Source organism: Tauraco erythrolophus, chromosome 10, assembly GCF_009769465.1.
Source record: "Tauraco erythrolophus isolate bTauEry1 chromosome 10, bTauEry1.pri, whole genome shotgun sequence".
Lineage (NCBI taxonomy): Eukaryota > Metazoa > Chordata > Aves > Musophagiformes > Musophagidae > Tauraco > Tauraco erythrolophus.
Genome location: NC_141474.1, coordinates 12,122,213 through 12,149,554, shown reverse-complemented (window position 1 = coordinate 12,149,554; position 27,342 = coordinate 12,122,213). Strand labels below are relative to the sequence as shown.

General features: G+C 36.5%; 1 protein-coding gene across 1 annotated transcript in view; it reads right to left on the bottom strand.

The window, feature by feature from the left end:
- The window catches only part of VAV3 (vav guanine nucleotide exchange factor 3), a 178,769-nt gene that overhangs the window by 43,487 nt on the left and 107,940 nt on the right, over nucleotides 1-27,342 (bottom strand). The window contains 4 exon segments of the mRNA XM_086617513.1: nucleotides 13,313-13,358; nucleotides 16,043-16,065; nucleotides 24,500-24,600; nucleotides 27,212-27,313. Coding sequence (XP_086473639.1) covers nucleotides 13,313-13,358; nucleotides 16,043-16,065; nucleotides 24,500-24,600; nucleotides 27,212-27,313 — 272 coding nt within the window.

Sequence of the window (27,342 nt, the reverse complement as noted above, 5' to 3'; positions counted from 1 at the left end):
GTTAGAAATGGCTGTGTTAAATGTCTTATTATGTGAATAAGCAATAAAAAGAATCAGGTTTCAAAACTACAGTTTTCATTTGTTTTGACAAAGTAATTAAATCACCGTTTCAATGTAGTCTAGTAGGTGAATTGGGATATAAATTTTAAAACTAGTGTTGCCTCAAAACTAAGAAGCTTCATTATTTTCTTGAAAATTGGGCAAACAAGAACTTTGGCACACACTTTAAAAAGTATGGTAGATGAAGTGCTGCTTTTTATAAAAGCATGAGACATGAAAACTAACCAGTGTTAATTATCACATCTTTCAATGTGGTGCCATAAACAGGCATGGCATTCTAAAACGTGTATATGTTCAAACAAGTACCTGCCCTGAGGAGCTGACAACTTACATTGGGCAGATACAATAGATGAGCTATGAAGGTGTGTCCAGAGCAAAGTATATTCTGTGCAGCAAAAGGCTCTGAAAAACAGGAACGAATCGTGGAAAATAAATATCTATTATTCCACAGAAGTAATTACTTTAAGCTATATTTTTAATACTTCCTTCTGGCTATCCAAGGATGATTCTGCAGCAAGCAGTAAGAGGAAAAGGCTTGAGAACAAGAGTCCCACTTTGGAAACTGAATTTAACACCGTGAAATGTCATGAAACTCGTATAGACCCTCGGCATTTTTCTGTTGATGAGCTTTCACAGACTGAACAACTTTGAAAATTGAAAAAGAGTTTGGTTAATTAAGTATAAACAAACTTTGTCCTTTCTAAAAATTAGATATACTGCAGTAAGAATATGATAGTAAAATCTCACCTGCAATGTGCCTGAAAGCATGGCATGACAGGAGGCAGCCCTACCTTCCAACAACTCTATTCAGCACAAATGGAATTAGTCATCCTGCTGACTACACTGTACACTTCGGTGTACAGATATTGTACACTAAAATAATAATCATAGACAGCAAGATGGTAACTGTGCACAATATAACACATGGAAATACACACTTATGCCACCTAGAATCTTCCACAGGTCTCAAGCAAAATCTAAAACCATGCATTGCTGAAAACATGTTGAGATTTTATTCATCAAGCATTGCAAAAAAATTAAATTATCTTTCACACAATTTCTTTTGTGCTCAGTATTGACTAATAGCATCTGCTTCTAAGATAAAAGACCTTACTCTCCATTTCTGTTACTTACAAGAAATAAATTCTCTGGCAAGAGAGGGGTTTTAAATTATTACACATCGAGAAGGGGAAGCAGGCAGGTTCCAGCAAACGACAGAATAATCTTGTCTGCACGCACCCTCTTTGTAATGTTACATAATCCTTGAGCTTTTTGAAGTCAAACACTTTTGTGATCTTTCTCTTTGAGCAATTTTTATTTTCTATGACCTCTACTATGATTATGGTAGATACCTCTTCTACTTTTTAACTGACAGTTCTTAACCTACATGCAAAAAGATTTCAGGCCGATATAGACCTTTGTTGCATGGAAACACGTGTAGATAAACGTTGCCAATAATTACAGCAATATATTAAGCAATGAAAAGACACTGTTGCTTTGGCTGAAACAAACCTGCTTTCAAAAAGTATCACTATTTATTTCTAGTTTGTATAGGTTACAGAGAAAAACTTACTTTCTTTGGGAAAAGAGAACAAAACTTGCTTTCATTACAAAATATTTGTGTTATAAAGGTAAAAAAAAAGATGAGTAGGTATTCCACTGTTACTGCAATGTAGTTACAATTGTTTACCCCTAAATAACATACACTTGTGATTTTGTTTTTATGCTGAATTCTTTGCACATTTGAAGTACTGACAACCTGCAGATTTTCCATGAATTTGTAGTATCTCTAGCCTCATTCAGTTGACATATCTATACACAGACATTCAGACCATGTTTTAGGTATCCACTGAGTAGAAAAATATATTTATCTTGCATATTATCTGATCTCACTGTTTTCATTTAGAAGTTACAATTTCTTTTCTAGCAGGATTGGCATATAAAAAATTATGTACTACTCTGATGCACTAAAGTTTCTGCAAACACCCTCCCTTTTTATTAATGAAAAATAATGAGTTTTTTAAAACTTTTTTATTGTTTAAAAAATTAAATAGCCTAATTTTCTAGTTTACATATAAATAAGTCCTTAACTTGAAGATGTTAATGACAACATGATGAATAAATAATTAGCAGCAAAAAGGTGTTGTTTTAAAGATAAAAATGAAAACATACAATGAAATCATCCATGATTACTTGATCTTCGTTGCAAAATCAAGAGGCTATCGGTAAATTATCATAGGCAGTAAAGATGGGAATCAATTCCAGTCCCCTGTCAAGACATCACTCCCACCATAATAAGCAGGCTCCATCTTAAAACCTTTTTATTTCTCTCCCTTCCCTCAAGAGAACTCTCACATATTCATCTTCCCAATATCGAAGGTTCTCCTTCTATTTTCTGTCTCCAGTCTGAATATGGATTATATACTCCAGCAAACAGAGGGTAATTTGTTAGGACATAAACCATACCTGAAAACAATAATGGATATGGGTTGATGTTCCATCTAACCCAGGATGAGTGTATTATTCTGTTGCACTCTAACTGTACAGCCTCAGGACTGAGCTGGTTCAGCAACCCAATCAGAAAGAAAACCACTTATTTCCCTGTCACCACCACCACCTCCCATGACTAGTTTTCCATTATCTCATTGAGAAGACTTAACTCTGTGACTGCATGATCATTAGATTCAAAAGAAGGGGCAGTGAGGGAACACCTGGGAGGAAAAAGCACCAGACCTTGTGGCAGCAGCCTGTAGTTACATCAAAGAATCACCAGAGATCAAACGGACACCAGCAGAATATCCAGAGTTGGTTCTTTCTCCCCAAAATACTGCCCTGACAAAGAATACTCCTTATGCACTTAAATCCCTGTATCTGCTGTTTGAGCTTAGTTGATCATTCTATGTTTCTTGGATGCCTGAGCCATGTGCAGAGCAATGTACAATTACAGGACTCAAATCAACACCACCAGAAATAACAAAAAAAAAAACCCAAAAAAATAACAAAACCAGCACACAATGCACAAGAGCAGTCAACGATTTAAGTCTCCGTCATTAAGTCTCATACTTTTCCTTATTTATCCTCTCTTCTCCCCACAATCAAGCAAAAAAAGCAGGAAGGGGATAACTATAGGGCAACCTGTAGGGTCTTACAGGAAAACAAACATTTCAAGTGTAGAAGATGTTGGGGCATTAAGTGAATTCCACCGTACTAAAATGATCACTGCTAATTACAAGACGACTGCTGCTGCCAGGGGTAAGATGTTATTCTGGAAGGAAAACTGTGATCCACACATGCAGCTTTTGTTGTTGTATCATACTTCATGTGATTTGTTGCTGTCAAACTCAATTAAGGAAAAAAAAAATCCACTAACTGTAAACATACTGCTTTATCATCTGAACTAAAAGACATAGTGCCTCATGTTCTGTTCTCTCCCCACATCTCCTATTCTAAATGGGATGGTTAAAGAATAACCTCTAAGGTTAGTGGAACTGAGGCACGTTTTCAAGGTATCAAATAATGGAGTTACTATTTAATTCTCTGTTACGCACTAAAGCTCAAGAACTGTGAATTATGAAAAGTGCAAGACTGAATATGTCTTCTATTTATTCGCAGGTCAGCAAGAGGAGCAATGAAGGCTGAACTCAAGTGCTTTCTCTGAATCTCTTATAAGGTACCTTACCTTTTTTCCTGGATAAACCGCATCAAAGGGTTCAAACAACTGGGTTGAATGAATTGATTCTACTGAAAAGTCAATTAGATCAATTGGAAAGACTAAGTACTAAACAAATTCGAATAGGAAATTGCTGAGTTGTTTAATTGTGATCTGCAGCTTATTTCTTAAAACAGCCTCAGTGTCATAGAAATAGGAGGTTAAGTGCGAAAGCAACATTTTAAAGCAACTCAGTTGTAACCAGCAGATGTTCCAACATGGATATCTGATGTTTGTACAAGGCAGACTGGTAAAGTCCACTATAAAAACAGAATTTGCAAATACATGGATAAATATAACATAAAGACTAAAAATATTTTTTAGAAGAAAATCGGGGATAGTGTTTAGAGTTCTTTGAAGTAGACAATAAACATTATATATTAATGCAAATTAGCAAAATAATTTTAACAGGACTCACTATGAGGCTCTCTTCCAGTTTTCACAATGAGAGGCAAAGTTCCCCCAGATAAATAGCAGCAAAAGGACAGGAAGTAAAAGGTTGAAACAGTAATTTTTTTTCAAAGAGAAGGTGGTTTCCCAAAGGGCAACCCAAGGAAATCCATGCTTGGACTTAAGTTGTTCTGAAAACTAATAAGCAGTACTGAAATGGTAGTAAAGTGGATTAAGTCTTGTAGAGGATGCAAAATTATATCTTTAAAAAGAACACTATTTGCAAAGAATTGAAGGGAGATTTCATGACCTGAAGTGTTTGTACAAGAGGATCATAAATCACAGAACAACTTTGCCTGGAAGAAATTTTGTAGGTCATTTGGTCATAACATCATGTGAGATGTAACTTAGATAGAAAGTAACATATGGGTTGAATATTCAAACACGATGATAGAGTCTAAAACAGCTACCATCATATAGACAGCAGATCTTGGAGTAATTCCTAAGTATTCTTTAAAATCAGTTCTGTAAGATAATAATTTAATTCTGCAGTGTATCAAGGCTAAGAAGTTTCTGGGAGCACACTGCAGAACTAAGAAGACTAAACACACTTGGACTTAGAAGTACACAGACAAGTAAACAAGATGGTCAGATCTACAAAAAAATTTCTGTATCAGAAAAATCAAGCAGGTAACGGCTCTTCAGGCTGGAACAGAGATAACTGGAAGGGATATGACAGTAACAAATCATGAATTGCATAGAGAGAGTGACCATTTATTATTGACTTTCTTGATTCAAAAAATAGGAGGCATCAAAACAATAGGCAGCAAGTGTAAAACAAACAAAAAGAAGTACTTTATTCACACAACTAATCATGAAAGTAACTGTTAAAGGATATTTGGAACACCAAGATTTTAGGCTGGCTCAAACAGCAGTAATGAAAATACATGGAAAAAATATTAAGAGCTAAGAAAGGAAAACACTAGGTGCCGAGGAAAGTACCACAACAGCTTACCCCATATTCTATCCTTAAGCATTCATTTAATTGGCTGCTGTTGAAGAAGGGATCCTGGGCTCACTTGGCCTGCAGCCTAACTCAGTCTCGTCATTCTCTGAGAAGCTCAAAAAGGTGAGCAGATTAAAAACTCTCCTGAAAAGCAACATCAGTTTCTTAGGCTCTTGCCTCTGGCCCCTTCTACAAATCTGTAAAACCTTCCTCAGGCAGAAGGCAGAGGCAGTTCTGGGAGCTTCTCTTCTGTGAATTTGCAGCAGTCTTTTTTCTCCCATGGGATGGCTGCTTTCAGTTTTACAATGTTTCCCAAATTCTTTGTGTGAGAACTACTTTGAAGTAGCGATCAAATACTGATTCAGTTAAATGAGTGAGCCACAAAAAAAGAAACCATATGCTTTAGAGTACTGTTAAAATTCAGTAACTTTTTACTATTTTTAATCATTCATTGCCTTATTATCTTTGTTATGCCTTCTGAGAATGACAGTACTCTGAAGATTAAAATCAGATATGAAAATAGATCAGTAAACACAATACTCCTCTGGAAGATGAATAAGAGATTTCTAAGTCCCAAAAAAATTTAGCAAAATGCTACGCAATTCCCTGCTACTTTCTATGGTAAAGGCAACCTTGGGCCCTATGATTTCTGCACATGCTTTTTTCCTTTTTTTTTTTCTTTTTTTTCCTTTTTTTTTTTTTAATAGCACTGTATTTTTATGTGTAAAACTCAAAACAGTATATTTTTTGGTTTTATTGATCACACTTCTATGCCCATTTTGTCCACTTTTCCCTTAAACTTTTTCTTTTTTCTGCCTGCCAACTCCCTTGGAGTTATCTGTAAACAGTGACGTTTTGCTGAGAACAGTCCAGGCTGAGAGTGGTTTCATACAGAAAAAGATAAAAGATACTGTAGGATTTTTAAGCCACCTCACCTTAAAAATTATGCTAATATATTCAGAGCATGTATTAAACACCATTATTTCTCTAAGATAAAAATAAAATGTTAGTTGCACAAGACATAGACACAGTCCCAAAAACACATCCAGTAAGACAAAAGCGCCTAAATTACTGAGCTACAAACTAATCTTGCAATCCAACCAGACAAAGATGAAAGAGTTTGACAAAATAAATATATTTCACCCTTTGGCATCTGGGTCTTCTGATGTTTAATTAAAAGAAAAGGCTAAAGGCTACATTCTCTTCTCTGGATGTTAGCTCACTGCTGAGATGCCAAAGGGACAAGCACCTTTCAAAATACCTCTCCCCAACAGGAATGTAAAAATAATTTTAATTTAAAATATAACGACTCAAATAAAAATCATTACACTGCATTTGAAATGCTTCTTTGGAAGACAAAATTCTGCTTTGCCTTCCAGAAATGCATTAGTGGAAAATTTCTTAGTGCAAAACATTAGACATGTTCTTTCTTGTATCACAACAAAGATGAATTCATTATTTTGAGAAGCAACAATAGCTCTGCACATGGCATTAGCGGTGTAGTAAAAAAAAAAGCAAAGATCTTGAATGTAATGTGTATTTTTAATAAATATCTGAGAAAGATTAATTTGATCTCACAAATTAAGTCATACAATTCAGTGTATCTCTGAATTCACTGTTGCTAAGGCCCACCTGGAGGAAGCTGTCCCATTAACTGCTCCCAAGAACACCATGACCACAAAGAAATTCACTGACTGAGGCCTCAAACCCAACACTGCCTCAGCCACATGATGTAAACATATCAAAACACATCTATCAATACTAAGAGTTGGTCAGGTTACAGCTGCAATCCAAGTCCTTGAAGGACCTCAGAACATTCAGAATTATACAGCACATCAGCAAGCAGTACTGCCTCTATCCTGCTAAGGAGCCTTCCTTTCACAGTAAGCACGCTCCTTGCTGTCCTGTTAAACCAGTTCTTACCTGTGATTTACCTGGTTCACACAGATTCCTAGAGACATGCACTGTATACTTTATATGCACCTTGAATACAGTGTTTAGATGCTGTGTAAGGAAGGAAAAAGTATCCAAAATCCAACAAACTCCTCCGAAAAGTTAAGCATGTGTGTTATACATGTTTATAATCAAAGCTCGTTTTCAGTTCTGTAGCTTAATACACTGCCATGTAGAGAATTCTTTAGCTACTTAGCAAATCTAATTCTCCAGAAACATTACAAAATTATCTCTAAGGAAAACATGCAAAACTATATACACTTTGTTGTGGCTGTTAATAATTAGACATGCTTTACTTCCAAGAGAAGTAGATATTTGAGTTCCTTCAGGTCTCTAAAAGAGCAATTTCTTTTTTGTTGTTGTTTGGGGTTTCTTTTAAGCCATATAGGCTATGTTTTTCAAGCCATGGGCTGCAGTTTTATCTACAATACAAAATTGCAAAAACGAAATCAAAAGGACATAAATGAGCAGGTCATTCTAGTTAGTCTGCATGCAGCACATCTCCAAGTCTGCTGGTCAGTTACAGGATGTGATGGATATCTTACTACTACAAACCTATTTTATCCCATACCAGTAAGCAGTCAGAAAGACCTCAAACTTGTCAAACAATAAACTCCTTACTTTTGCGAGGAAGTTTTGTGAAACATTTCTTTCGTCCAGGCTTTCCTCAATTTAACAGTCAGCTGCTCCTTCACATACACATTCATTTTGAACAGACATTAATATCTATGGTTAAAAACAGTACCTAAAGCTGAAAAGAATGTCGTATGTATTCTCTAGTACTTCAGTCCATGCTGTCATGTCAACTCCCCCAGAAGATATTAACAGATACTTAACAGAGAAAGAAATAAGCCTGTGGGACTCTGAGCAAGGTCCTGAGGGAAGATGCATTAACAAATGGTCTGTAAAGTTTTGCTCTACTCAGTTTGGAGGAAAAGACAAGAGCTATTAAAAGGGGATTGCTATTCACTCCTACATTTTATCAGCAGGAAAAATAACTAAGTAACACTACCAAATGTCTTGGAAAAACACCTATTGATGTATTTCTTGATTCTACACACAGAAGCTCCTTTACTAAAGGAAAAAATACTATCTTGGTCTAATCCATCTTGACAAAGATAGTCATAATAAGGAAATACTATTAGTGATGTCAGTCAGCTCCTCACTTCTCATGAGAAAACTAAATACTGAGGTCTTATTTAATACGTGCTTTTAGGTTTGGTCAACTTTTTTCTGTGACTTAAAACCAAGATAAATCCTTGTTCTCAACAATGATATCGACAGTCAGTTAGTAATGGGCCACCAGAGATCCAGCCAGAATCTCAGGTAGCTTCCCCCACTGCTGGAATGAAGAAATAAATTCCTGAATGCCAGTTTTTGAGAACTGGGTTTCACATTGCAGAAGCTTATCTTTTCTTATCCATGGAATTGAGTATTCTCTATACTGGGCTGAATGAGAAAGATAACAGTCAATCACGAATATGAGGACTTGCTGGGATAGTTAATAAGACAAGAAAGGGAGAGACATGCTTCAACCTCTTAGTTAAGAAGAGTACTTTTATCTATAACAACTATGTGCTTGGCAAAGAGTTATCTGCAGGTTGGGATATCCCAGTATTTGAATTTAGGCCAGATTTTGCTTTTGGCTGGGCATATGTTTGGAGTGGCGCTGAAATAAAAACCAGAGTTAAGACTTGCATAGCACAGGGCACACTGTCAGAATTTTTTGAAATATGTTTCATACACCTCATTCTTAACTGTAAAGGAAACTTAAACTGCCAATATTACACTATCCCCTAATTTTTACTATGAAGAAGAGATGCAATCATTACCACAATACACAAACATCAGAATATTGTTTCACTGCTTAGTAACCAAACACATATAACAATGACAGCATTCCACAATGCAATTTCAACAAAATATGAAGCACACAGTAGCTCATTTCCCACTATGTCTAATTAGACAAACATATCTCCAATGCTGTACTTCTCCCTGCACAGATATTTTTTTTTTTTAACTTATATACTTCAGGCCATAAACTCAGTTATTCTCTTCAGATCCTTTTGTTTATAATCTGTGTAAAATCAATATTACCGGATTGCTTCAGAAAGCAAGTACAGACCAGACATCAACAAGAAATACAAATATCTCTTTTTAAATTTACTATTTGGACTTTGAACTCCCAGGTGTTGCATACATTACTTGTCACTATTGTGCTCCCCCCCAAAAAAAAACCCAACAGTCAATATTTTACTTTCTTTAAAGAGAGAAGACCTGTTGGTTCTGTCCATCAGTTTAGAACTAAGGTTTTCTAAGCTTTAATTCATGCTTATAAAGAAATCAGCTATTTAAGAAATCAGAACATGCTCAATTACATTCCTTCTCAGATGAGATTTTTGAGTTTAATTTGCAATGGATCTTGAATATAAGGCTTCTTGTGTTCTATTTTTACCAAGTTTATCCTTCTGATATGAAATATACTTTCACACTTTTAGAGATGGAAGTTCCAATGTTTACATTAGCAGAAGTGTTTAGGGTAAAACTAGCTTTAAAAACATCAAGCTGTGAATCTATCACATTTAGACTCTTTATATCATTAAAAAAATAAAAAGACAGCAAACATACATGGTATTATTCCAATAGCTGAGAACGAGCAGGAAAATATTTTTTATCTTATTAAAATACATACAAAATTATTTCTATTAAAAAATCTGGTTGGATGGCATCATCCACAAGAAAACATACAGAGCCTTAATTTATGCTTACAGATATACATATGAATGGTTTGTTCATCATTTAATTCAATAGTGCAAATCGCAGGGTTTAAAATTAAACACATGCAAAAAAGTTTTCATGACATTCCTTACACAAGGAAAAGAAATGCTATATAGTTATCACTCCATCTGCCCATTCTAGGCAAAAACTGACACCCATCTCATCACTTCTCAAACACGTTTAAGCAGAATCATGTTGTTCTACAGTAAAATGCAAACTCCAGACCAAATTTTTCCTGGTTTTACAGGTGCAGATGCATTTACAGGTTCATTCTTCAATGGCTTTTACTATCTGCTGATTAATCCAAAGAAAGGTTATCTGAAACCTGTCTCCCCTAAAACTTACAGATGGACCAATTTAGGAGGCTACCTGCAACTGGATCACAGGCTGAAGTCACAGTGCACAGTATAAAGAAAAAAGTCATATTTTATTTTGCATTCCAATTTGCTCTTCACTTGTACTGTTTCTGCACATATTTATTTTTTCACAACTATTTCATTTCCCAGGAATTTCTCTGCCTTATGATCCATTAATCGCTTTTCCTTCTACCCTTCCTTCTTGTTCAGCACAAAGCAAATCTCAAGGAATAAACTGTCACTGTTGAAACTTTTAACCAACTTGAAAGAAAAACAATGAAACAGCCATGAAGAACTTTTTTTGTTGTTGTTAGGGTAATTCAGCTAGATAGGTTCCTCCAAAGAGCTTTACCAGCAGAAGCCAAGAGATACTTTAATCCAGTATCCTCACATTGTTTTGTTTAGACCATCTTTCTACTCCCATTACTGCTTCAACTTAAATGACTTGTTCATTCAGGGCTAAGCTGTGTCAGTAAAAGTTGAATTTGGCTCTAACTAGCATGAAAATACAAGCACAATGCATCAACTTGACTATGTTATGCCTCCTGCATTCATTATACTTTTACTGAAATAGCCAAAGACAGACAACAGAAAGAGACAAGACAGAACACGACATTGAAAAGTTTGTGCTGAAATACCTACAGCCCAAAATAATTCTATTTCAAACTCTATCAATATTTAGATAGTGCAGATGCCTTTTATAGATTCACAGCAAATACATGCTTTCCTAAACTAGTACCCATGCTTCAGCATCATAACATGCAATATAGGCAGCAGCATATTGAACCTCCTAACAATAACTAGTCTGGGCAAACTTTTTAAAAAAAAAAAACACACACACACACAAACCACCACACACAACAACAAATTAAGCTTTAAATGTTATCTCTGAGTATGACTACCTCTCTCAGCAGAAAGAGCACCATCGTGTTAGGATTTCCAGACATTTATATGCCAGTGTTCTTGAAAAGCTCTTAGGATCAATGCAGTAATGTATGCCTCAAATAACTGATTTCTTACAAGTACTTCTCTCTGGATAGCATCTTCGGTCTCTCAAGGCAATGTGCAATCTGATAAGCAATGTTACTTAGAATATGCCAAAGAGATACCAAGAGTTTACGAAAGACATTCATGTCTTTAAAAGTTATCTCCACCAAATTACAGCAGGACTCAGAATGCATATGCTGACAAAATGCAAATAAAAAAGCTCACATTATTTGAAAACTGACAAAGTATACAAATGGAGCGCGTTAGTACGTAATATCTTTTTTATTATTATTTATTTTTAAAAATTATAATGTCAGAAGCAATTCTGTAGGACAGTCTTCTGCAATAGTATCTCTAATAAAGGAACCTAAACGTAATGCAGATTTTCTGCATTTCTACTGACTTTCAAAAAGATAACAGGGACCAAGAACTTTACTCAATAAAAGTACTCCAACAACTCAAAGCTGCTTCTGTGTAGGTAAATAGACAGGGTGGGAGTGTGAGCAGAACCGTATTTCAGGCATTGGTATCCTACAGCTTATAAACATCTATTTAAGTCAATGACTCTAGTGATTTTAATGGTCCTTAGTCTTCAACAAAAACGAATTTTAAAGTATCCGTGTAGGTAAAGATCATGTAAATACTTCTATCAGACTTCAACAGCAAGTAAAACCACCAGTATACTCAAAAGGTTCTCAAAGCTAAATTACTTAACCTTTTAGGAGTCTACATGAGACAGCTATGTTTAAAGATCTGGACCTACAAGGACTATTTCGGAAGCACACATTACACTTCACTGTAACATATACCACTGAATGGGAAGAACTCACACAGTCCCACTTGGACGAAGTGTTCTCATCCTCTTCTGCATTATTTAATTGACATTCTTGATGCTTCCCCCTCTGACTGTGTTCATTTTCAGAGTTACAGGGTGCTCATTTTTTTTCTTTTTTCTTTAATGACTTTAGTCAACAACACACAGAACAATTTAGGAGTATTATGAAGCAATTTTTTTTGCTAGAGGGAACACAGTGACGATACGTGTTCCAAAACATGTCAAAGGTACGTGAGTAAGTAAGGTGTGGTCTGCTTCAGCTAGTTACAACATCTAGACTTCCAGAGCCAAAGCAGCTGCAGTGCTAGTGGCACAACCAGCATTCCTACTTTTTGAAAAGCGCTTAGCTCTGCCAGGCTATAATGTGGTGTATAGAGTTGCCATCTCGTTTAATGTTTGACTCCAACTATTCTCAGGTGTCCACATCCACATCTAGAAATATTTAATAATCCACAGCTTAGTTTTATTCCAAATAATATCTGCATAACAAATGTCCAGTAATTAAACCATACAAGAAACATAAAGGACAGAAACGTAATTACTGTAAAAAATGACACTAAAAATATCACACAGCTACACTGAAACCATTGAGTATTTTATACAGACACATAACGCGTCTCCAGAGGAAATGTTCACCCACTTGAGTACACAGTCTATAAGCAAGCATTTAATTTTCTTAACGGTTGCTGCTGCCATGATTCCACAAAAGTATCTACTATACACTAACAGGAAGAATAAAATCACTTTGAAATTCTACATAAAACTGCAACTGGTTTATGCCTTTTAGAAGAGCAATTCATATCGAACACAGCTAAGCACTGAGCACCACTACAGTTAACAGAGTTGAGAATATCCACAACTTTGCAGATCAGAACCTAAGCTTTATAAGCAACTGTCTGCTTTTTGTCACTTAGTTCTTTTAAAACTGCAGAGTACAGTCGGGTGGGTCATGCTAACCAAAAGCCCACAGGCATTTTGTTGTTCAGATAGAACTGAAGCACTGCTAAAACAAGGGGAAAAAAATAACCAAACAAACAAAAAAAATATCCAAGATCAATCAGCTGACCTTATCTTTGAAATCACAAACAGCAATCACTTTAGACCTTCACAATTTTGCCAATAAAGTTCTCAACATTGCATTCATTACAATAGCGTTCATAATGCAGCTTGATTAAAAGTGAGTTACAGCTTTCTTGCTTTTTTTACTTAATGTTTAACTATTAAAAAGTCATGACAACCTGGGTCCACGTGTCTAGAGTTTCTTCTAATTCCATTCGTTCGTTTCTGCATAGCAAGAATACAAATCAAGGATATGAATAAACATATTTTCATGTAGACAGATTCCACTCCTTTCATTCCCACAATCTCCTAGGCAAAGTTGGTTTTCTTAAGTTATTTCCCCCAACCACCATCACAATTATCTTTATCTTGTAGAAAGATCATACTTTCAAAAATGTTCTTAGTAACGTATACAGTTTTTTCATATATTCCATTTTTCCTGACACTAAACTTGAAAGATTCTTAGCCCACAGAAGGTTCATTTATACAACAACATTTTTTTGATACCAAGAGCAAATTTATTTTTTAATCATTTATAAATAGGATAGTGGAAAAACATGCAGTTTAGCGTTATCTGCCCCAGATAATATCCACAAAGACAAAAGTGTCGAGGCTGCTTGCATTGCTTTAATAAGGTAGCAACTTTCACTATTCCTACTTTGTACTTGAGGTAACCAGAATTCCCTAACCAATTCTTAATTTTCTTATTTTCTAGGCAAGCACTTACGTATCTAGTAACTTGCCTCCCTCCTCTTTTTAAATTTGGATAAACCAGAGCTGCCTGAAATCAGAAACTCTGACAAGACTGAGACTTTTTTTTTCCCATGTATTTTATACTACAAGAAACTTACTATGGATCCCTGAAAATTTCAATGTGAAATAATGCATATCTGTGAACTACTAATATGCTTTTGCAAACTTGTTTTAACCAGTAGCTTGCATGAACATTCATGCATGTATTTATCTTTTTAATCGAACCAAGCCGAGAAAAGTACGTTGCATAACAAAGGGAACAATTACGTTGCTATGATTTACTTGCAGTTCATATAAGCTGATGCAGGACACACATCGAGGCAAACCAGAAAGCAGTAACCTGAGGCACAACCAAATTACTAAACCCTGTAGCAAATGAAAAGCTTGATTTAAAAAGAGCTTTCAATCTCGAGTCTTTGGACATACTCTCTCTGTACCCCACAATCGCATCAAGAAATGATGCAAGTTTTGTTTCATTTTTAGTGGAAAGAAGAAAAATTTAAAACTGCTGCTACAATGAAGGTAATATTACTGAATAAGAACAAAAGGCTCAATTATATCCTAGTTATTTTTTTAAAACAGGCTGTGTTGCTGATAAGGATTGATGTAGAGTGGTGAGTAATCGCAGATTTGCACAACAGAGGGAAAGGGGCAGGAGTGAAAAAAGCAAGTATAAAGGAAGGTATAGAAATATTTAACTGAAATTAAAAAACCACAATAATTCTGTGACAGGATAAGTCATATACACCAAAGGACCGATGGAAAACCATTTTAAGGAAATAATTCTTGAGCTATATGAAAACATGCTCAATTACAGTACAAGCAGATTTTATTGCATTACTGGTACGAAATCTAAATTCATGTTTTCCAAAACAACAGATCCTCATCTATGCTCAAGTTTTCTCCTGCACAGAAAGAATTAAAGCAAGCATTTAAAATGGACCGTGCTGTAGCTTCCAGATTTCAGAGCGCCCTTACTTAGGGGGTATTTCTAGGCAGAGCCATGAAAAGCCAGGCGGCAGGAGGCACAGCTGATGGAGCAGCGAGGGGAGCAGGCAGGCGGCAGCACCTTGGGCACAGGCATGGGCTACGTGCCAAGGAGCTCACCAGAGCATGCCGAGGCTCCCCTCACCCTGCCCCTGCCACTGGCTGGGGTCATAGCGACCCCGACACAGCTCGAACATCAGAGAGCACAGTCAGCCCTGTGCACGGCTCCCCCCTGCAACAGTCATGTCAGCAACGATGTCCTTCCAATTCCATTACCCATTTTAGTGATAGCACCAAATATACACATGCTTATGGAGAGAAACAACATACACACTCGGACATTGTTCATAATGAGTGTGTCATTTAAGTAGTTAAATTACCATAAACTTCTGATCTAAAATAGATGCTAGAAACTATTACACTCTACATTTAAATGCTGCCTCTCTCGTCAGAACTGGCAGACAACAGCCAACTGCCACGTCCTTCTCTACTTCAGTGGAAAGCAGCAGCAGAGGAGCACCAGACAGTGGTGAGAAAATAACCCAGGTAGCTTGCAGCCTCTTGGGCTGACAGCAAGGTACACAATATGCACCACAGTACCTCCTCTTTATAGGAGGGAGAATTTTGCCATTCTGCCCAGATTATTTAAACTCCATAACCACTGGATACCTCTGCAACTAAAGTCTTTCTACATGAAGAGGCAAACACTGCCTTGCCGATCCTTCATGGCCCAGCAGTCTGGTATGGCAGAGATTGGTACACTAGCAAGTTACCCCAGCAGGACTTGCTGGCCTTAAAGAAAATAAAAGAATACTTTTAACTCTACTGCCAGATTTAGTCTAGGAACAGTAAGGATCTACACATCAGTTGAGAAGCAATGCATGTTTTTTAACTGCAGCTTAAAAAACACATCCCCACCCCCTTCCAGTGCTTTCACCATTAAGCCATATCAACTGAAAATTGAGTAACACTTCAAACAGAATACATTTATGTTTAATTACTAACACATTGTTTCTCAGACAACCTCTGTTTTCCACCATTCTGCAGAAATCTGTTGTTAAACGCAGAGAAGAACATACCTGCTCCAACAGCACATGCGCAAAGTAAATAAGGAGCTCTTATGTCACTGACAAAACAAATATCATATGCAAAGGAAAATTAATCCTTACCTCATGTTTCAGGCTCCCGTGTTCTGAAACATAAGTAAAAATGGGCATTATTGGCGACTGTAAGTTGCACGCTTTTTAACTAGCAATCTCAGTGCGTGCAGTGTTGCACTGCAGAACACCCTGCTGCCTCCCCTCGCTACCTGATACCTGCAGCCGCCCCGGCAGCCCGGCGCTGCGCCAGCTCTGTTGCGCAAACCCCGCTGCGCGCTCCTCCCCGTGCACCGGCCTGCCCACAGCGCCCAGACGGCTGCCAAGGGCTCCCTGCCACCACTGACACTGCGCTTCCCAACAGCGGCGTGCCAATCGGGTCTGTTCGACTTCATAACTTTTAGAAAATTTCCAAATGCTTTACAAATATTGACTCAGTGGGAATTCAAGAGCTACAGTTCTTCATTGCAAGTTGAGTTTATACCTTTTCTTGTCTCTGTCTTTTCACACCATGTCAACATATATCGAGATAGACGTATGCTTTTAGCCTCAAAATTTCTTTATTTTGTGTCTAAGTTCAATTCAGAATTGCATTAGTACACCACAGACTCTGAAGCCATTGGTGGTTTAGTTGCCTCTTTTGCTATGAATTTTCTTGTACTATTTAAACATCAGGAAATACAGCCCTGCACATCAGGACTGCATCACAGTAATACTTTTGCACACATGCACCACCACACTTACAAAAGACACAAAGGGGTCACATTTGAAAACTTTTACCATAATATTTTGTAAAAAGTAAGCCATATTCACACAAAATCAACTAAAAAACCAGAACTGCAAGTAGATCTATCCTGCTAAAAAAATAATATTAAATAGTAAGTGTGGGAAAAAACATCTTTGGCTTTCTAGCATTTTATGCAAAGATGATAAGGCGTGCCGAGACCAAGCACGCCAGCCGAGGACTCTAGGCAGGGCCAGGGAGGCACAGCCTGTTTACCACTGGGCAGAGCTCTCTTCTCACGTACACTTTCAGTCACCATTTTCTCTCTCACACAGTCAGCCAAAGACGCATCATCTTGTCATCTTGCAGAAAATACTTGTATGATTATAACCTTTCTAAAAGTATTAGTTTGCATTTGGGCAGTGGGCAAAGAGAAGAAAATAAGCCCACCCCAAAGAAGGAGAGGCAGGTAGAGTATTGAGGTTTTTCTAAGGAGCCCGAGGGAATTAGCTGTGTAAGTGCTGCTGAAATTCAATAACAATTTTGGTATTTATCTTCACAATTAATATGCCTTTCAGAATTTTTGCCAAAATCTGAAAATCACTGTTTTTTAACGTTTCATCTCAGCATTACAAATGAACTTCAAATGAAGGGAAGTCATTTAGGTAAGTACTACAAAGCAGGGCAAAACTTCAAATCCAGATTTAGGGTTTTCTCTTTTAAAATGGCCTATATTTAGTTCTGGCAGATCCTTATCAAAAAAGTGAAATGAAATGTCATTCTATCCTTCACTGGGAATGAATGAATGATTTTTAATGGTTGCTATTGAATATTATTTTTACCTCTAGGAAATATCACAAACCCAGCTAGATGAATGAGTTCCATTTGGGTGATTGCAGCATCTCAACCTTTTCATAATAAATAATGAAGAAATTCAGTAATTAAGGTTCAATAATTGCACTCCTGAAATCACTACACAAGAAAGTAATAAACACTCCTGAAAATTTGCATAATGTCAATTAAAGGGAGAGTGTTTTATTAATCCATAGGTTTAAAAAAAAAACCCACACATTTGGGACTTTGCTATTAATACTCCAAGAGTAGAAATATATCCAATATCTGTATTTCCACATAAAAGCCTATTCAAAAAATAGACTTATGCTTGTCTTCATTACAATTGAAATATCCCTATACTTCAGAACATTCTGTATTGAATGTGAATTGCTTCCTCACGAGAGATCTTTTTTCCAAATGTTACACAAGAGCAAAAGAATCTCATTTCTATTTTTTTCTATTTTTAGATAAAAAAGTCTGAGAATATCCAGCAGGTATTTACACATGACAATTTAATTCAAGTTCCTGTCCATCACCCATGTTGCAACAAAATTATCGAGTGAGTGAGTTCAGTTCTGACAGCGAGATACTTTTACTGCCATAGTTCAGCACAATTTTTAGGTTATTTGTTTATTCACTGAGGCCATGATACCATTGAGTCACATTTTGATAATTATATTTTACTATAAAAGCAACAGGAGCAGCAGCTGGCCTCGGTAAGTGAGGAAGCACAGATTGGAAAAATGGGAATAAGCTGCTCCTCAGGGATGCAACAGAGCAGCTAGATTTACATACTAACTAAAAGGAGAGTAAATAAAAGGATATGTAGTAAACTACCCACCTTCCTATTTAAAAAAAAAAAATCAAATCATTTAAAATGCAGGAACTATAAAGTAAGCCACTGTGAAGGAGTTGTGGGACTATCTGCTCCTTTCCAGTCATTCAGCCACTCATTGCACAACCAGAAGAAATGTGAATTGTGACCTAGAAATACCGCAGTGTAGGACTCTGCACAAACCATCAAGCCCTCTAAGTGATTTTTGTTCAGGTTGAGCAAGGATGGTTAGTTAAACAATACAGCTCAACCTTTGGTGCAGTTAAATGAAAAGTGACATGACTCCAATGAACATTCTGGGATTCGAGCATTTATTTGTCAATGATGTTGACATGGTAGGTTTGGAGGACAGCCAGCAATTTTGCAACTATTGATGAAGCCAACAAAAAGGTAAACAGCGAAAGCTGCTGGTTTCTTTTTAGATGTCAGAACTACATGCTTTTTATGAATAAAGTCTAATGTGCTGTAGCAAGCAACCGTTACATAAACAGTATGGACTGTATTACTGGACATGCACATTACCATACGAAAGCAACTCTAAACTTAACCCATTCATATGGTAACTATTTTCTTTCAAGTTCATCATACAGTTAAAGAAACTTCTTTGCCACCTAAGGAAATGTAGTACTTTTTCAAATGGAACTATCTGAAGGAGAAAGGAATCATGCATAAGTTAACTAAAAAGTACTATTAAAATGCCCAGTTAATGTTTTCTAATCCATTTATGTCCCGATGAAAGATGCTTCTATGATTCCCTGGAACAGAGATATAAAGAAGAAACTTTTGTGGGTTTGGCACCGTATTTAAAATATTCAAAACATTTTCAGATTCTAGAACCATTTTTGGAGGTTGATCTAATTGAAATATTCAATAGTCTGTGGAACCAGCAAGCATTTGCCTGAGAATACTTAATTCAATATAATAGGAGAAACCTGGAAAAATTCCAGTCCGGCAATAGAAGCAGATTATTAATTCTGCTACCTTAGACTAGGAAACAGACTGGAGTTCTGCAGTGTGCTCTGCACAGAGTGATACTGTTTTATCAATCCTGAGAAACTCTGCAGAAATTGCAAGGGCCAAAGAACAGCCTGGAGAACAAAAGTAGGAATAACGAGGGAGACAGCTTCTCCTTTTGTCTACTAAAGGCATGGCTTACTCATACTCACTTATCAAGGTCCCACTCTTAAACATTCCCAAATATAAACCCTTCCAACTAGTGCAAGAGCATCATCAGATAATTAAAACTGTCCTGCGCCTTGAAAGTTGACTTAGGAATGCAGTGCAGAAGCCAGAAGAGGTAGAAAGGGAAGAGGCGACCTCCAAATCAGCCACTGGAGAAAAGAGCACCATCTATGTCCTTATAAAAGGCCCCCTCAGAAATATGTGCATTCGTTTCGTAATCCTTGTGTTTAAGGATTTTGTAAGGCCTTGTGTTCAAGATTGCACAATCAGACTCGAAGTCGAGTTCATCAGAACATTAGCAAAAAGAGGGGACGTGGAGGATTTCAAGTCACAGAAAAAATTAAGTGACAGGGCATAAAAGTAAATATACGAGAATGCAGAGGGCTACTTAAGCATGTGCAGGGCAGTATTTTAGGGGAAAAAAAAGTTAAATTAATAATGACAGAAATGAGCACGGAAGACTTCAACCAGCACTGCTGATATACAGCAACAAGGTACAATGACAAAAAAACAAGGGCTAAATGCAGGCATTTTGTACTATTTATTAATTAAAGTGATTAACTCTGCATCTTTTATTGCTGCAACTTCCACAGTCTGTTGAACTGGCCTTCTTTGAAGCAAAACATCTGAAGAGCTGGCATGTGTTTGTGTATAAAGCACAGCGTGACAACACAGCAATTTATCTTTAGATTCTGTCAATGTTTCTCTCATAAGTGTATCATCTAAATCTGACACATTCAATTTGTCATTCTAAAGGTTTCATCTGTCTTTGGATGTCTGTCTTCTGAATTTTCACAAACTGTGACTTGGAATGAAATACAAAAAAGATCTAATCCACTCAGGGAGGTTCTAAGCATTGTTTCAGAAAGACTAAAAAACATCTGCTTAGCGCTCTATAAAGAAAACAAAATCTTAAACTGTACAAGAACAGAAAGTGCTGAAATATCTTTAAGAAATCTAATGGTATATTCTCATTGCAGTGTTTTGAATTCTGATCACCTCTTTTCAAACAGACTTCTAGAAATAGAAGACATCTACAGAATGGCAATGAAAATTATTTGAGGCATAGAAAAGTTCCACTTATGAAGAGATAATAAAAAAACTTAAGACTATTCAGTTGAGAGAGTACACTACTAAGAGGTTATGAGAAGCTATAAAGTAATTTATCATATAGAAGCAGTTAGTCAAGACTTCCATTGATTCTTCTCACAAAAACTGACTAAGTCACATACTAAATTAAAAAGATAAAAAGGTCAAACATAACCGGGATAAGACACACAACCTACAAAAAATCCAACAAAAAACAAAAGTCAAATAAAAACTTTATAGAAATCATTGTTCCAAATATTCTGAAACACAATTAGGTATTTTCTATTCACAAAAATAGGGAAGCTATGCAAAAGCATTAACAAGATGTAAAAACTCTTAAAACATCAAAAGATAAAAAGAAAATTTAATAGGATTAAGAAAGTAGCATCATTCCTGGGCATTGTCTACCACAGAGAGGATTTGCACTTTCCTGTGAAGTAGCTGGAATCAACCAATGGCAGAATGACCGAACACCAGCTTAAATAGACCACACATGTATCATGGGATTTTTTTTTTCTATGTGGCCGTAACTAATGCCACATGACTGGGGAATAATAATGTTCAGTTTCCCAAAAGGATGATTGTTTTATATCCACTATACCTGTGAAAGAGGCTGTAATTGTCCCCTAGAAACAAAAGAAATACATAGTGATACAATAAACATTCCAGGCATTTTGCTACTATTGAAGCATTCCAGCAATGCTCCACAATTTCTTATCTAATAGCACTCACAGGCCACCTTTGCTAATTTCCCACAGGAGCAGCAAGTGACATCACTAGAAAAATTAGATTTATCACAAATCAATTTATCTAAAGATTTCAAAAGAAAAAGCTTCAAAATTGAAACTATGTTAGAATTTTGTGCATGCAGAGCATACTTTTTCCACAAAATGCAGTGAAAACATTGAATTGTACACAATATTTTTGTGTCTGCATTCCTTCAATAACATTTCATAACTTCACAGGCATGGCAGAGAACTTAGTAAGAGGCCTCATTTCTCAGCACAGCTCTGGAAAAGTGAAAACATAGCTCTGGAAAAATAATTCATACTCAAGTTGCACAAACCAGTATTTAAGAGATTCTGAATTGTCCCATCCCTTTCTGGACCATATAGGGAAGCAGGAACCGGTAAAGCTCCTCCCTTAAGCCTTTTTCCTTACTCTATGTACATGACAAATGGGCAGCTCCGCTCAATCAACACTTCTTTCTTTACAAAGGCAAATAAAGTGTAAAAATGGAAAAGAGCAGAGAAAAATCTCAAGATTTCACTTTCCACTCATTGGTCAGTCCCTCATCAGGTGGAGAACGGACGCATTTTCATCAAAGTGGGCAAAACCACTTGTCCTTTCCATACTCATTTATTCATAGAGCAAGGGGGAGCATGGCAAGAACTGCAATGTAGAGTTTGGTTTTGCAGCTATGATCTACTCTCAGAGCAGGCTGTAGGAAGCCATAGCCTAGCACCTCCTGTCATTCCGTCTCATCAGCAGGTGGAAAATACACAACTCCTCTAGCTTGTACTAGAGGTACAGAAATGTAGGAGTCTTTGCACAGAAGAATAGAAAAAAGAGATAGAGAAGTTTGAAGAGCGGACAGCGAGCAGAACACACATCAATGTAAGCTAAACACATAGCAAAGCAGTACGATAACAATTCAGTGACTTCTAACTTCACTAAAGAAAGACTCAGTATAATACCCTTTTACAAAATTCAAGGCAACGATTTAAAGTAAAATCCGAAAATAACATTTTGCTCCTTTGAATTTGTAAAATTATACTTTATTCCAAAGTGTGTATGTATATACACTTTATTACAAAGAGGCAGAAACGCAATTTTTTATTTAATTTGTTCCCTCTAGCAAGTGCACAGCATTACTCAAGTACGTATGCAGGAAAACTGCAAGACATCAGACCTTGTGTTATCTAGGCATTTATGGTCAATTCTTACTGATACACATTGCGCTGTATGCATCCACAGATCTTTACAGAGGAATAGAAAGACAAGCTCCTGCCTCCTGGGGTGCCAGCTGTCCAAGTAAAATCAAACTACAAAAGCAATTAAAACAGAAGATGCAAAAGAAAGAAAAAAGTAGCAATTGGGGTGGTTTACACCACAGAAGATAGCTCTCTTGTAAAGAACAGTATGTGTTTCTATTAAATTTAAATGTAATTGCTTTTAAATATTCAAATTTTAATATAATTTTAAGTATTTGTTTTCTTCATAATATCCATAGGAGGTTCTATCAAAAATCTGGGTTCCGAAAAGGATTTAAATGAAAAATACCGTGATTGCTTGTATGATTTTCAGATCTACAAATGATTATTTTTTAAAAGTCCGGACTTGGAGGACAGCACTGAAGATCTTCTGTATAGGAATGCAACTGAAGTTCACTGACTGCAGCAGAAGTCGGTACCTGTCATCCTGATGCTTTCATGAAAGAATGAAGCAGGAAAACAGCACAGTGAGCCAAAAGCCAAGTAGAAGTCAGGAAGCAAAGCAAACAGGGACAAAAACAGAAGCTTATACAATTTTGAAAGGAACAAAAAGCTAGAACCAAAATCTTGAAGCAGCAGCTTAGTGAAGAACAGTGGATGAAATCATGATGTAATTCAAGCAGTGAGAGATTATCTCTGCAACGGCATTTTGGAAAGATTGTAGATAGTAATGTCAAAGAGAAAAGAAAACAATGAAGGAGGTTGCAAGTAGCTTATGGGAGATACCCAAGATATCAGAAACTTCACAAACTGTTACAAAATAGTTCTGGAAAGGAACGTACAGGTTTTTAGAGAAGTGAAAAGGACAATGAAGTAGAAACTTCCCCAACATATACAACTACACTTTCCAGAAACCATGTGTAACAATGGTTTTTCTCTTTTCAAACACATACATGCATAATAATTCAAAATATTAATGAGGAGGGAAATTCAGGAGGGGCTGTTTATCAGTTATCCTTCCCATCAATACCAAATCATCTCTAGGAAGGAAGAATAGTTAAGAACTTGGGCAGAGGGAAGAGTCAAAAATGGCACTATGGTTATGTGACTAGTTGGCTGCAGTGTAACAAACTCACTGCCACCAAAAGCAGGGGGGAAGGGGAAGGGGAGCGGAAGCAAATGATGAGAGCTAACGTTTGGCATTAGCAGTGGGAGATCCATAAGATGTCCAAGACAGAATTACAAATACGATACTGAGCAGGAAGGGAAGAGATCAAAATTGGAGTCATCTGAGGGAGACCAAATGGCAGCTAAAGTCAAGAGAGTCCTTAAGGTCCAAAAGAACAGAAGAAAAATAGTAGAAGGGCGAAGTGGCAATGGCTAGGGAAGAAACTCAGAGTACTGCAATCGATTCAAAGACAGAAAAAATGGTCCTTAGATGTGAGAAGTAGAGTGTCATCAATCACCCTTTTGTGAATATTGTGAGTGGACAGAAACCATGGAAACTAAAGAGACAAAAGAGGAAGCTGAGGCAACACAAACAAACAGCTTTAGGAGCCAACAGAAAAATATGAAAATTGACATAGACATAAAGGGAGAACCACAAGAATGATAGATGATACGCTGTACAGTAGGTGCTACATATGAGCAGTCTACAATTAGAATGAGAGCAATTCCTTGTTCTAGATGACATTGACAAAGAAATTGTGTTTGACCTGTAACAGTTCTCTCCTGCTTTTGAACATTTCAATTTAGTAGCAATAAAAATCCCTATGAATTCTAAATGCAATTCTAATTGTGCTTATAAATGGTAGTTTCACAAATATGTATGTTACAATAAACACAAATTAGAGGTAAATTAAACCTTAATTATATCTAGCAAGTTTTATATCCTAATTAAAAATGGTATTCTAACAATAAAAATGACTTACCACCTGAATTAGCTCTGCCACAATTGTCTAATCTTCCTAAACATTCTTTGTGTGCTCCAGCTCCACACTTAGAACATAAATAGCCTTGATAAAATGTTCCCCTGTAAAATAAAATTACATTAGAGGTGATAAATTCCACACATAAAAGAAATAAGAGATATGACAGAGGTATTAGAAGTCATTTGCTGTTCTGCATAACAATAGTTCTTAAAGACTCCAGAAAAAGTGACAACTGACAAGCAGCTCATCTGCTTTTCATCACTACTAGCCATGTAAAAATCACCACCAGATAGTTCTTCTGGACTACTAGTAGAATAACAATCTCCATTTCCATTTAGCCCAAAGCAACTTTGGCACAGTACACTTGAAACTGTATTATTATGCGTCTATCCTACTATAGATGTACACTTTGTTTCACCTCAATGGGAATTTGCCTAGAAATCATGAAGAATAAGATCCATTTCAAGAGAGCTGCAAGTGTGAATATATATTTAAGCATTAAGGAATTTATAGGCTATATCGCAAATATTCTTGACTTTAAAAAAAAAAGAGATAGCTATTCAGGTACACTTTTGTTAATATTCAGAGCTGCTATATAAGGAGTCATCTTCCTTACATTAAATGTCCTCCAATTCTCCTTAATGAATTGGAATCTGAATTGAAGTCTGAGGAAACTGATGCATTTTCAGATTCGTGCACGGCCTCTCTCAGGTACAATTCACTGAATGGCTAACAGCAAAACAGTTTTTTACATGTTACTGAGCAATTACATAAGTTCCATCTACTGATGTATCTGCTTACTCTTCACACTAGACTTGCCTAAGATGATTCTGATCAGTTTGGAGTTATTACGCATCCTCATCTAATGCAACACCTTCAGCTTCAAAGGAACATCAGGTTTCTCATATGGAACACAGGATTGAACAAGCTAAACCTGAACAAAATGTACAGCAACTGCTATTTACTACAACAATTTCTAGACTGTTAGTGATGAAATGAATTTTTAATTACATTCAGAAGCTCAGCATTTTTACATATCGGAATACACAAACTTAAATAAGTAAAAAGTACAAAAATTTTTTAATGCAGTCTTCCATTTTTTTTTTCCTTATTGCTACACAGGAATGCAAGATTCTCTAGATATAAGTATAGGACGTAACATTATCCTTCACTACAGATGCTTCTATGAACGGATTAAAATTTTGGTCTAAGATGAGGCACTAAGTTTCAAATTTTTTTTTCCAAGTGTTTACACATTAGCTTATGTTTGAAGCTTGAAATTACAATCCATTTTAAAAAGTGACTAGGGATTTTATGAAAGTCCAGTAGGCTTTCAATACAAGTTAGATTTCCAGGGGCATATCTATGGCATACCTACACAAGTAGCACTTGTGTACTACATATCTAGGGCATACCTACACAAGGTAGCACTTGGAGTTACCCAAGCTGTCTTTCAGAAAATTAGCATGCCTATGCAGAACAATGCAGCATCATGCAGGCTGTGTCCTGAAAGCAAGACATCGGTCTCTCAGCAACAGCAGTTAGTGCAGTAACAGAGACACAATGACTCAACTATACAGCTTCAAATTCAGAAATGAGCACTTCCATCTCTAAGTTCAGGATGTCTGCACCACTCTTCATAATGAAGTCACTTAGACCTCATTGCATTTAGGGAAAAAAAAACACCAACCACCAAAAAAGCCCACACATCTAAAAAAATCCCTCTGAAAAAACAGGTCAGTCTAACTGCTCAGGAAAAAGGTTGCTAAAGGAAAAATCACACGACAGAGAGCAAAATACCTGAGGTTATTTTATTCCATGCCTGTGCTTAACAAAAGCACTATCCATACTTCAAATGCCCTTTCTAAAATGCTGTGGCTACACTTTTTGGAACATCTACAATACGCAACATGAGCACCTGAACACCAAAGTTTACAAAGCTTTTTTGCATCTCCAACTTATGCTATGAAATTTAGGTTCAATACATACCTCTCTACCATCAGGTATTCCATACTTACAGAAAAAACAAGGTAGTTCCTAAAAGATAGCTGAAATAATGAACGAAAACTGCATATGTGCAAGCATGTGTGTGTTTCAGAGGAAAGAGGCAGAAAATATAGGAGTTCTTAGCTTAAGTTAACCTTACAAATCCTTGTTCATGAAAGCATTAGCTGTCTGCTAGCATTTCTTACCTAGCTTGGCAACATCCGTCTTCAATTTGTCTACATATCTCTGGTTCAGAAATACCCGTTAATGCCTCACAGTTATTCTCTGTCTCACAAGCAATCACTCCATATGAAACATTAATGGCTGTAGTCATTGTCTAATTTTCTGAAAAAATATTCCATCTGTTCTTGTGATTGGTGGTCTACAGCAACAGGATCCATGGAACAGTCATGGCAGTCAAAACTGTTCAGAACGATTGTCATTTACTCTTACACAGGAACTCCTATACTAATAAAGCAATTCTCAAAAGAATTATGATAAAGCAGCCTTCTGATAAACGTGGAGCATCTTGAGATTTTGAGCTTTTAACAGATCTCCTGCTAATATTTGCAAATTTGATTATAAAAACTTTCTAATACAATGCAAAATACTAATGACTAGCTTGTCTGGGACAGGTAACTAGCTAGCCATTTATTTCCACATACTCCTTTGACTCAGATACTTCACCGGGGGGGGGAGGGGGAGCAGAATCCATAAAAATCTTACCTCAGAAGCATCTGGCAGACTTTGCAAGACGTCACCCGACTGAAAGTATGCATTTTGAACTCATGAAAGCTTGTATCCGCATAGTCTGGTCGTATATTTGACCTAAAAAAGAATTGAAAACCTGCTTTAAA